Source organism: Halichoerus grypus, chromosome 3 (assembly GCF_964656455.1).
Source record: "Halichoerus grypus chromosome 3, mHalGry1.hap1.1, whole genome shotgun sequence".
NCBI lineage: Eukaryota > Metazoa > Chordata > Mammalia > Carnivora > Phocidae > Halichoerus > Halichoerus grypus.
Window position 1 is genome coordinate 156,991,177 of NC_135714.1, and position 12,310 is coordinate 157,003,486.

The 12,310-nt window shown below is 35.3% G+C and overlaps 1 protein-coding gene across 4 annotated transcripts in view; it reads right to left on the reverse strand.

Moving 5' to 3' along the window:
- Positions 1-12,310, reverse strand: part of PPP2R2A (protein phosphatase 2 regulatory subunit Balpha) — an 84,649-nt gene that overhangs the window by 23,651 nt on the left and 48,688 nt on the right. For 2 of the 4 annotated variants that reach the window (XM_078069491.1, XM_078069493.1), the window contains one exon: positions 9,059-9,153. In XM_078069491.1, coding sequence (XP_077925617.1) covers positions 9,059-9,153 — 95 coding nt within the window. Of the gene's footprint in view, positions 1-9,058; positions 9,157-12,310 lie in introns of all 4 variants that reach the window. The other 2 variants (XM_036106184.2, XM_036106185.2) reach the window with 1 other exon arrangement.

The window sequence follows — 12,310 nt, forward strand, 5'->3', positions numbered from 1 at the left end:
CACTCCCCCTGCTTGTGTTCCCTCTCTCGCTGTGTCTCTCTCTGTCAAATAAATAAATAAAATCTTAAAAAAAAAAAAAAAACTTGGGAAAAAAGTCACCTGCTATTCCATTAACAGCTAATTCTAAATATAAATAACTGTACTGTGCTTTTACTAGCTTCCTTCTTTTTAAATGAAACTCTGAAAATGTAGGATTTCCTTTGTTCCTCGAACAATACATAAGTTTTAGAAAAAATTAAATGTATTTTAATCATCTCATATAAATGAGAATGGATATTTTTTAAACTTCCAAACAGAACACTACTAAAACTTAGTTACTGTTTAGTAATGCTCCTTTAATCTTATATTTTTAACAGGCAATCATTTGTTTTCTATTTCAAAGTAGTTTAAAGAGTTTGAGAGTCTTGTGAAAAGGACCATTCAGGGAAAGTGAGAGAAATGGTACAAAATCAATTCATATCTGATAACAAACCACTATCAATGTAAACAAGTGGAACTCTCTAAAATAAAGCAAAACAACACAATCAATGATGTAAAAAGAAAACAAAAAAGAAATTTCAAACATTTTCTGAACTGATCACAATGACAGTGGTAGAATACTTCAAGATTTTGCAGGAACTTACTAAATTACATTCAATAAGTTGTGTGTGCCCCTTCATTTAGTGCCTACTATATACTATACTAAGAAACATGCACTTTAGACAACTTATTAGACTGTTAGGGAGTTGGTTTCTCTAGGATATAAGATTCAGCAGATGGACCCCACTTGGCGTTAGATTTAAAAAAAAAAAAAAAAAGGAAGAAAGAAAAAATTCTACTAATTTTGTCTGTTTTTACCTCACAGGTTCATTAAATGCAATAATCCTCAGACCTCGATTTCTTCATGTGTTAAACAGAATTTGAGAATCAAATGAGTGGGTAATGCTGAAGTATCAGTTTTTCTTCCAGATAGGGACCAAGTCCGAGCAATCCACATTATGCCTTTTAGAGACAACATGATACAGCTAAACATACAATGGCCTGGAATTCAAGGAGCCTAAAGTCAAGTTTCTCAAACTGGGAAACCTGCAACACACTTCATTTTGACCAAGTTATTTACTCTGAAAAGAGCATAAAGAGATACATGAGAAAGAAACAACTTCAATAAATTTCAAAACCTGTCTATACAAGTCAATTACAATATGGGAAAAATGAGGGGTGCCTGGGTGGTTCAGTCAGTTAGGCGTCTGCCTTCAGCTCAGGTTATGATCCCAGGGTCCTGGGATCGAGTCCTGCATTGGGCTCCCTGCTCAGCAGAGAGCCTGCTTCTCCCTCTTCCTCTGCTGCTCCCCCCGCTTGTGCTCACTCTCTGTCAAATAAATAAAATCTAAAAAAAAAAAATGTTGTTTAATAAAGATGCATTTAAAACAATCATTGTGAAAAGATCTTCAATAAGGACGTTGGAATAACCTTCCTGTCAATCTGGGAGTGGGCAGGGGAAGTAGAGGAGGGGAAGATCTCTAAATCATATGAATTAGGGTAATAAACTTCAACCAGATAATGAATTGAAATGGGAACAAATGAAATATGAGTAAATGTCTAAGTAATTTAGAGGCAGGAAACCAACAACAAAAACAAACAAAAAAGTAAACAAAACTTAAACGCAGCCAATCTATAAAACTGCAAAACACGGCCTCATGAAAAAGCTTATATTCTCCTCACAACACATGGCCTATACGAATCAGTTTAACAAATACACCATCAGAAAAACAGGGCATAGAGCAAACAATTTTAAGAATTGCAAGTATTAAGAGGTTAGGTAAAACTAAAACCCAGTAAAAAATACCTTTTTAACTACCAATTTGTTGATTTTATTTCTTATCTCTATCGAGAAATTTTTGGTTGAACTATAAATTGGTAAAATTTACTAGAAGAGATTTGGTCAATATAAGACTAAAAATGTTCACAACCTTAGCTCCAGCTACTTAACTTCTATAAGGTTCTAAAGAAGTAAAAAGTACTCCAAAGATTCCACTACAAGAATGTTTTTATAGTGTCATTTATGACAGAAAATGAACAGAAAGCAAGAACTAAACACTCTAGGTGGTATCTAACAATAGACTACATTAAATTTCAGTACATGTCTGTAATGGAGTTTCATATAATCATTAAAGATGATTTAGAATCTTTGACAACGTGAAAGGTCTTTACATACGTTACGTGAGGAAAAAAAAAACATACCACCCTACATGTATTATAACCTCATTTTAGAAAGACAAAACTTTAGTAACACACCAAAAATGTTGTTTATGTTTGGTGGTTATAGGTACTTTCTTTGCCCCTTGACCATATTTCCTAAACTATCTACGATGAGTATGAGGACATTTTTTTTTTAAAGATTTTATTTATTTGAGAGAGCGAGAGCGAGCAAGAGAACAAGAGCAGTGGGGAGAGGGAGAAGCAGGCTCTCCGCTGAGCAGGGAGCCTGACTCGGGGCTTGATCCCAGAATCCCAGGATCATAACCCAAGCCAAAGGCAAACGTCCAACCGACTGAGCCACCCAGGCATCCCCACGACTTTTTAATTAGAGGGAAAAAATTACTTGTAAGAAAAATGCAATGAAGAATACGTATTGTATGAGGTTGAGGAGAAGATGGCAGAGGGAAGAAAAAGTAAATTCTAAAATTACTGGGTATTATTAGTTTCATAGATTTCGATCTGTTTTTTGTTGTTGGGATTTGGGGAAGACAATGTAAGAAATATGGTTAATTCAAATTTCTGGGCAACAGATAAAGTGAAAAAGTAATTTTACTTTAATATGTCAAAACATCCTTTCAAGATCTAATCTAGTGTAGTAAAATAACACTTAAAGGAATTCTACTTTGTCTAACAGTTGTTTAGTGACATTCATATATGCTCAGCAATCAGCAAAGGTACTTTAAATGATAATCCACTTTTGAAAAATATAATATTCTAAATGAGACAGAATCTCAAGTTAGTAGGTAGTTGATAAATGTGTGACAGCTGTTTGGATAGAAATGTGGACAACAGACAGCTGAACAAGAGAGGTGGCTGGATGAATTCATGAACAAACAGAAATGAGGTATTTAAACTCTCAATCCAAACTCTAATTTTTCCCTCCTTAAGCCTACCACAGAGAAGACATCATTCATTAATGGCTACTATTAAAAAGTCAAGATCCACTACTTTCCTCATTACTATAAAGTGATGAAAATGATTTTCCTGTGTGGTTTATACCACTTAGGCTCATTACTTAAGAGAAGTCAGATTTTCTTCATTTGTTAAAAACAATATTCAATGTTGTGGGTATTCTTCCCATTTATACAGAATTAGCTTTTACACACCTTTGCTAGATGTGTGATCTTAGAAAAGTTGATTATCTTCTCTAATCTCAATTTATAAATTGGTAATAAACTGAGCTACAGATAGGAAGTGTGCATACATCTTTACTATTTTGCTGTGAAGATTAAGTTAAGATTTAGCGACCTTGGCAGAGGGCCTGGCACAAAAACTACTGTTGCTATACTCAAGTCAGAATGGGAAAAGCCATGGGCAGGGAAATAGGACATGCTGATTCTAGAATAAGGGTTCACCTTACTAACTGTATGACTTTGGGTGAGTAAACCTATCGTCTGGGCCCCTAATCTCTTTACTGGTAAAAGGAGACTACATTACCAGAGATTGTTAAGTTGGGGCCCACATAATACCTATCCATGGATAGAACCCAGCAATTTTGTGAACTTAGATGTGGTGGAAGTATACATATTTTTCCCACTAATGTCCAGCTGAAATTCAACATTTCTTTCAATTATGGATAGAGGCGATAAACCATATTAGCAGCACCTGTGACTTTGTCACTTATAGAAATGACATGTTTTAAAATCATACCCCAGCTGCTGTCCACAAAAAAACACGTATTACTCAGTGTTTTAACTCTTAAAAACATTTTTCAATATAGTTTCCTTCTAATTCTATGTATTTTATACATTTAAAACATTCTGAGAAGTCCACAGAACTGATTAGGCTGCTGAAGAAATCCATGACACCAAAGGTTGAGAACCCTTGAAAAGCCCTATAAATTTCTGCACTTAATTTCTACGAATGCATCATAAACATACAAAGATTTCAATACAGGCAAAATAAATTCACAGTTAACTTTGGCAGAAGGTAGTAGTAGAAAGGACAGAGAAGGCTTCTAAAGTGCCTGTAATATCCCATTTCTTGATCCAAGGAAGAGTTACACAAGTGTGTTTGTTTTGTCAAAATTCATAGAACCATACACTTCTGATTCTGTGCATTTTTCTATGTATCATATGATCTTGGGAAAACTTTTAAATGTATTTTTAGATAATATAAACTTGAAGCTGTATTTTGGAGCTTTTATCATTATCCTGGTAGTGGAATGCAGGCAATTTCAATTTTGCATTTTCTATCAGGTGAAGTCCCCAAAGGACTTTAAAAAAAAAAAAAAAAAAAAAAAAAAAGGAAAAGTGGAATCTCAGGCCTCCAGACATTCTGATTTAGTGGTTCTGAGACACAGTCTAGGAATCTGCATTTGAATATATGTTCCCAGGTGATTCCAACATTTTGCACTCTGAAAAACACAAACTTAGAATCAAAGAGTAAATGAAAAATGAAGATAGTGAAAGCCTGGTAGCTTAGAAGAGAAATCTCATTTTATAGATACATTGATTTGGAAGTTACCACAGTGGTATTTTCTTGAACTCGTGTATTCTTTCTATAATATTCCTGACAGATGGGCATCCAGCTCTTACGCATTTATTTCCACATACAAAAGAAACTAATCGTTTCTTCTCATGCGAATCTCTAAATATCAAGACTCTACATCATCTCTTCTCCTGGCTATTACAGCCTCAGTCCCTTTGACCATTCCTCACTGACACTGCTAAATTTGCTGTTCTGATTGGTGCTCAGTAAATACCATGTTAAGTGAATGCTGCCACATCACCCTAGAACAGTGAGTGGGTTCTATTCCTTCACTTAAACATCAAAGTAAACTCCTTTGTATAGATACTGAATTCTGTAAAACAACATCTTGTTGATTTTGAGCCCCATTCTAGTCTTTCCAAATAATTTAAAAAGAAAATCCAATCATATTAAACCCATACCCATCTTTTGTGATAAGCACGCATTTCTAAGGTTTCTTCTATATCCTGTTAAGGAGTTTTAGGAATACCACATAAGAACAAAAAGAGAGAGGGGACGCCTGAGTGGCTCAGTCGTTAAGCATCTGCCTCCGGCTCAGGTCATGATCCCACGGTCCTGGGATCGAGCCCCACATCGAGCCCCACATCGGGCTCCCTGCTCAGTGGGAAGCCTGCTTCTCCCTCTCCCACTCCCCCTGCCTGTGTTCCCTCTCTTGCTGTCTCTCTCTCTCTGTCAAATAAATAAAATCTTTGGGAAAAAAAAAAAAAGAACAGAGAGAGAGAAAGAGGGGAGAAAATTACTAGCACTCCTAGAAAACAAAAAACAAAGGCTGTATAATAATCTAGGAAGAACTGAAAAAAAAAAAAAATCTCCCTTTTCACCTTTCTCCTTTAACTGTCCCTTTAAAAAACCACCCCCCAAACACTTAAACTTACCATGTACATCAGAAAGCCTCAAAGAAAACTGAAGTCTGAGCAGTCCAAAGTCAATAGGAACCAAGCTATTTCAACAACTGCTAACCACCTAATTTGAGCACCCATAAAAACAAAGCTCCCCTAAAAAATAGAGAACACCAACCACACCTAACAGTGGCTTGGAATCTCCCAAGAAAAACTTTATTTTCATTATCAAAAAAATACATCCCACCATCTACTTTGTTGTGAAAAGCTATTACATATAAGCTGTGACCTACTTTAGGACATGCTATAAACACTGGATTGGATATCAAAACACGATAGGTGGGATGCCTCATGGAAATCATCTTACCCTTGTGCCTCAATTTTCCTACATGACCTTATTCTATCAGGAGATTCTATCAAACAAAAAACTGTAAGAACATGTTAATTATGTTACAGGATCACCAGGCTGAAATATATTTGAACTGAATGAAGACCCTACCCTCTAAATGAATACCCAGTTTCCTTGGGGAAAAGAGGGACAGGCAGCAAGAGGTACCCAACAGGATGACAGGCAGGGGTCCTGACACATTTGAGGTTTAACAGAAGTGAGACAGAAAGGGGAGTTAAAGGTGTCAGTTTGATTTGCCAATTAAGTGAAGTTCTCACCCAGCGACAGGTGAAAAGATAAAGCCACAATAATGCAAATGCCACTGTTTTGCAAACAGAGCTAGCGCATCATCAGAGACTAAGAAATGCTCCACAGAGGCACCAGTGTGCCCTGAAATATATGAATAGCTGTGATTGTTAGAAGCTGGACTGAAATTTAGAAATAAAGTTCTAATTCCAGAGCTCTGATATTAAACTAAGCAATGTAACCTTCTGATACAACTTTTCCTGTGATTGTCTAAAAACTAGGAAAGGACCACCTTTAAGTTATCTTCCACTCTTCAAACTATAACCCTGTTTTACAGATACAATAGGTGTGAATTCATAAAAATCTAATCTAAATATATTAGGTACTAATATAAAGATGCCTCTCGATGTAAGCAACACATACATTATCAGTGACGTAAACTGTCCTAAAGACAGCTCTATACTAGAAGCTCCAGTATAAGATATGGCTTAAAAATGCGGAAAATAAATTAGGTAACAGGCACCAAATTAATATTAACAAGATCAAGTTTCAGAGGAGGAAATCAATCATTACATCATTATTTAATCTATCACTTAAAAATACTGATACACTAAGTAATTCTCAGAGGACACACTACCAATCTGAAGTTCCAGATAATGAATTGGTCTTTAACTCTTTTTTTAATTTTATTTTTATGTTATGTTAATCACCATACATTACATCATTAATTTTTGATGTAGTGTTCCATGATTCATTGTTTGCGTATAACACCCAGTGCTCCATTCAGTACGTGCCCTCTTTAATACCCATCACCAGGCTAACCCATCCCCCCACTCCCCTCCCCTCTAGAACCCTCAGTTTGTTTCTCAGAGTCCATAGTCTCAGTTTGTTTCTCAGAGTCCATAGTCTCTCATGGTTCGTCTTCGCCCTCCGATTTCTCCCCCTTCATCTGGGAAAAAATGGTCTTGAATTCTCAAATGCAGTTAAGAATGATAGATACCAATGGCCCTCCTCAAAAAGTCATTTTGCTAACTCCTCCTTGTAAGGGCATATATTTTAAATATAAGTACTTTAGAATCTTTGATAGCATTTCACAAAAGAAATATCTGCTTCAAATTTTTGGCCTTGTTTCCCAATACAAGTAAAATGTTCAAGCAGTTTCGGTAACTCTGTGTTAGACCTTTTATTTACATACTATTTATATACATATTTACATACTATTTATATACACCAATTTAAGGTATTACTGACAGCCTTCAACTATTACTGAGTACATTTATCGACACCCTACTACATTTACTGAAAACTCCAAACACCTTTCTTTAAAACAAAAGCAAAGTGTAGACAAGTTATTAACTTCCAGGAAAAAAAACACTCAAGGGCAGAAAATGCTTATGGGAATGCCAGCTCAAATTCTGAGTGACAAAATTAACATTCATATTTTGGTTATCTAACATGAAAGGCATTGAAGAATACTGAAAAGATGACATGTCGGAAGTTTTGGGTTCTAGTTGTTAGTTCTGCCACTAATCAAGTGATCTCTTAATATCTTGACTTTCTCATTTGTAAAGAAAGGGAAACTGTAATGATCTGTAAGGTTCCATTTCAACTCTTAAGTATTTCAAGATCCCTATGGTCAAGATTTTAGTTGCTTAAAAACAGGAACAGAAAACTGATTTTGCCCCCCACTTCCCACAAGAACAGTCTCTGACAAGAAAAGCTTGAGTCTTTCATATTGTCGTCCAACCAAAAAAAATAATAAATAAAAGGAGACATATTTAGTGTTTGTGCATCTTCTAATCAGACACTATTAATCATTTTTTTTTAAAATTAAATTACCTACCTCACTGGGGTGTTGTGAGGATTAATTCATTAGTGTTTGTAAAGCACTTTGAGATCCTCAGGTCAAAGGCGCTATAGAAGTGCAAAGTAGTAGTATTATTACTAGAGTCTTTGCTTATTTAAGGAACTTCACAATCCTTTAAAACCTAACTCTCTGTTATGATTTAGACATCTATTTGTAAACCCTTGCAATTTATGCACATTACTTTAACTCTTTTTGGATATATAGACAGGGACAGATGTTTCAAAACAAATGATTTTTTAAAAAGGTTTCAACTCTGATCTACAAATGGAGGGAAAGAGCAAGGGAAAATCTAGTGTGACAAATTTTGTTTAGTATAAAATTTTAGTGAGAAATCTTGTCAATTAGATTTAGAAGTGTGCCTAAGCTATACCCAAAACAAAACTCACTTTAATCTCAAGAGTCTGCAATGAGAAATTCCCTTCTTCAAAGAGAAAAGGAAACAATTGTCAAATCAACTCATTTTAAAAGGGGTACTGAGCTTGTAAATTATATTACATGGGTACACATGCAATTGTCATTTAAAACCGTTTTATTTAAACCACAGTAACAGTATTAGTATGAACTGATGTCAAAATAAGTGAGCAGCTTTTTCTTTAAACTAGCCTCCCACCCCCAATTACACAAAGCAAACTAGGCACTGAGAAGAGAACAAAAGCAATTTTGCTTTATGGAGTTTTTTAAGAGAAAAAAAGGGGGGGGGGGCAAGGCTTCAAAACCAGTTAAAATCTTGGATTAATTCCACCACTTCCCACTCCTCTCTCTAACCAAATCTTCTAACAATTAAAGCGCTGTGTTTTTAAATCAAAACCACACACACACACAAAGCTAAGAGAGGCAGAGCTATCTATCCACTGGATATTCTGCTTGAATAAACAGGTACTTCCTAAAAAAAAAAAAAAAAAAAAGCCAACATCCTCTGATGAAATACTTCAAGTGCAACAGAAGTTCTAGCCCCAAGAGCAACCTGAAATTTAAACTTTAAACACTTACCTCCTGCTCCTGTTGAAAGATGACGACTCTACCACCTTTATCTCCTGTTGCTAGTAATTCTCCAGAATGATTAAATTCTACTGTAGAAATTATATCTGCTGTATAATTGAAACAAAAACAAAGAAAAGATGATGTCAGTTCTTCTTTCCCAACTTACTAGTTTCAGAACTTAGCATGTTTTTCCTAACACGTTGGAAGCCTACAGATCAACCTGTCATCAGAAATAAGTAAATCTAAGATTCTTTCATGAATGTTTTGGTTCTCCAAAAAAACATTCTCTGCACAATAAATCAGTATGAGACTATTTTAATAACACAAGTAATAAATACTTAAATACTAGTGGTTTACTGGTATTTCACTAAAATGATGAATTTGTAATCCAACAATTTATGAAACATTTTGATAGCATCATTAAACATTAATAATTATGTTGCTAATTTTCTTTCTCATATACTTTTGATAAACTTCTTTATGCAAACCCAAAGGCAGCCTAGAAAATTAAAGCAGATATAACTGAAAAGGGGGGAAATTTTATTGATTTAATTTTATTGTTATGTTAATCACCATACATTACATCATTAGTTTTTGATGTAGTGTTCCATGATTCATTGTTTGTGCATAACACCCAGTGCTCCGTGCAGAACGTGCCCTCTTTAATACCCATCACCAGGCTAACCCATCCTCCCACCGTCCTACCCTCTAGAACCCTCAGTTTGTTTTTCAGAGTCCATTGTCTCTCACGGTTCGTCTCCCCCTCCGATTCCCCCCCTTCATTCTTCTGGGGGGAAATTTTAAATGTAAAAATGATTTCAGATGGAATTTTAACAGTAAAATTATTAATTCAAATTATGGCCTCTTAAACAAATGTCTGCAAACAGAACACACACACAGCAGAAATGCTTTGTGCTATGCACCTTCCATATGCACAGCTCTTCTCATGGCTCCCAAACACCACAAAGGCTACTAGAATTGGTCATGTTACACCCAAAGTCAGTGCTAATTTCACAATAAGATCAAGTAAGTTATAGGGGTTTTCACTTGCTTTTTGACACCAGAGCCATTTTTCTAAAGAAAAAAAATCTAAGTTACAGAATTAGGCATTAAGATAAACAACTACACTATAAAAATTACCACTGTTAACTAACAAGTTCTTCACTATAAAGTAGTATGCCAAATTAGGAAAGACTCTGTCATATGCACTTGAAATAAGTAAACTTTTCCTACAAGAGAAGGGTCATTTTCTGGTCTATATTAGCTCACTGTAAGAATTTAAGCATGTTGACTTGATATAATAAACAACACTATATACCTTAAATCTTTAAATTACTGACCAACATATCATTTTATAGTTTTTAGTGATTTTTTTCAAGACCAGTTTGATTTTGGAAAGCTTTCTTCGCTTTTTCCATTGTCTAGGTCCAAGACACTTTACTTTTTTGGAACACTCTGAGAATCTACTCAAAGTTACACATGCTGTGCCAGAAAACTGCATATGTTTTAAGTGTGTACAAAAATTTGCATATACCTTCAGATGGTATGGACAGCACCCCACTTCCAGGTTAAAAACCCAGAAGCCCCCCATGGTCAGTGGTATCAGGAGGAAAGAGTAAGTTTAGTGTCTGCATATGTAACATAAAGGTGTAAAACTGAATATATAAACATAATATTTAAAAGCCATTCTATTTTTTATTAAGTTTTTTATTTTACTTCCAGTATAGTTAACATACAGTGTTATATTAGTTTCAGGTGTACAATATAATGATTCAACAATTCTATATATTCAGTGCTCATCATGGTTAAGTGTACTCTTAATCCCCTTCACCTGTTTGACCCATCCCCCACCAACTTCCCCTAACATGCTTTTTAAATTTTATTTTATTATGTTATGTTAGTCACCATACATTACATCATTAGTTTTTGATGTAGTGTTTCATGACTCATTGTTTGCGTATAACACCCAGTGCTCCATTCAGTACGTGCCTCCCTTAATACCCATCACCGGTTTAACCCATCCCCCCACACCCTTCCCTCTAAAACCCTGTTTGTTTCTCAGAGTCCATAGTCTCTCATGGTTCGTCTCCCCCTCCGATTCCCCCCCTTCATTTTCCCCTTCCTACTTTTTTTTTTTTTTTTTAACATATAATGTATTATTTGTTTCAGAGGTACAGGTCTGTGATTCAACAGTCTTACACAATTCACAGAGCTCACCATAGCACATACCCTCCCCAGTGTCCATCACCCAATCACCCCATCCCTCCCACCCCCCACCACTCCAGCAACCCTCAGTTTGTTTCCTGAGATTAAGAATTCCTCGTATCGATGGACTCTGAAAAACAAACTGAGGGTTCTAGAGGGGAGGGGATTGGGAGGATGGGTTAGCCTGGTGATGGGTATTGAGGAGGGCACGTTCTGCATGGAGCACTGGGTGTTATGCACAAACAATGAATCATGGAACACTATATCTAAAACTAATGATGTAATGTACGGGGATTAACATAACAATAAAAAAATTAAAAAAAAAAAAAAAAGAATTCCTCGTATCAGTGAGATCATATGATGCTTGTCTTTCTCTGACTGACTTATTTTGCTTAGCATAATACCCTCTAGTTCCATCCACGTCGTTGCAAATGGCAAGATTTCCGGTTTTTTTTTTTGATGGCTGCATAATATTCCATTGTATATATATACACCACATCTTCTTTATCCATCCATCTATTTATGGACATCTTGGCTCTTTCCATAGTTTGGCTATTGTGGACACTGCTGCTATAAACACTGGGATGCATGTGCCCCTTCTGATCACTACATTTGTATCTTTGGGGTAAATACCCAGTAGTGCAATTTGACATGATTTATTTTAAACAAGTACCCTCAGTAAAAATTTTTTTCTTTTTCAACAAGAAAGTTTTTTACTTGAAGCATACTTCAGAATACATGCTTCTAAAAATATATATATAAAACATTCCATCCAAGAAAAACAGAATACACATTTTCTTCAAGTACACACAGAAGAATCCCCCAATTAAATCACATAAAAAGACATCTAACAAATATTACAAATTTAAGAAGACTGAAATCATACCAAGTATATTTTCCAATCACAATGGTACAAAACTAAAGATCAACAATAAAACAATGTTGGAAAAGCTACACTGTAAATATTATTTAATATGTAAGTATTAAACAACACACTACTGCAGAAGCAATGGGCCAAATAAGAAATCAAACATAAAAGCCATTCTACTGGGTGCT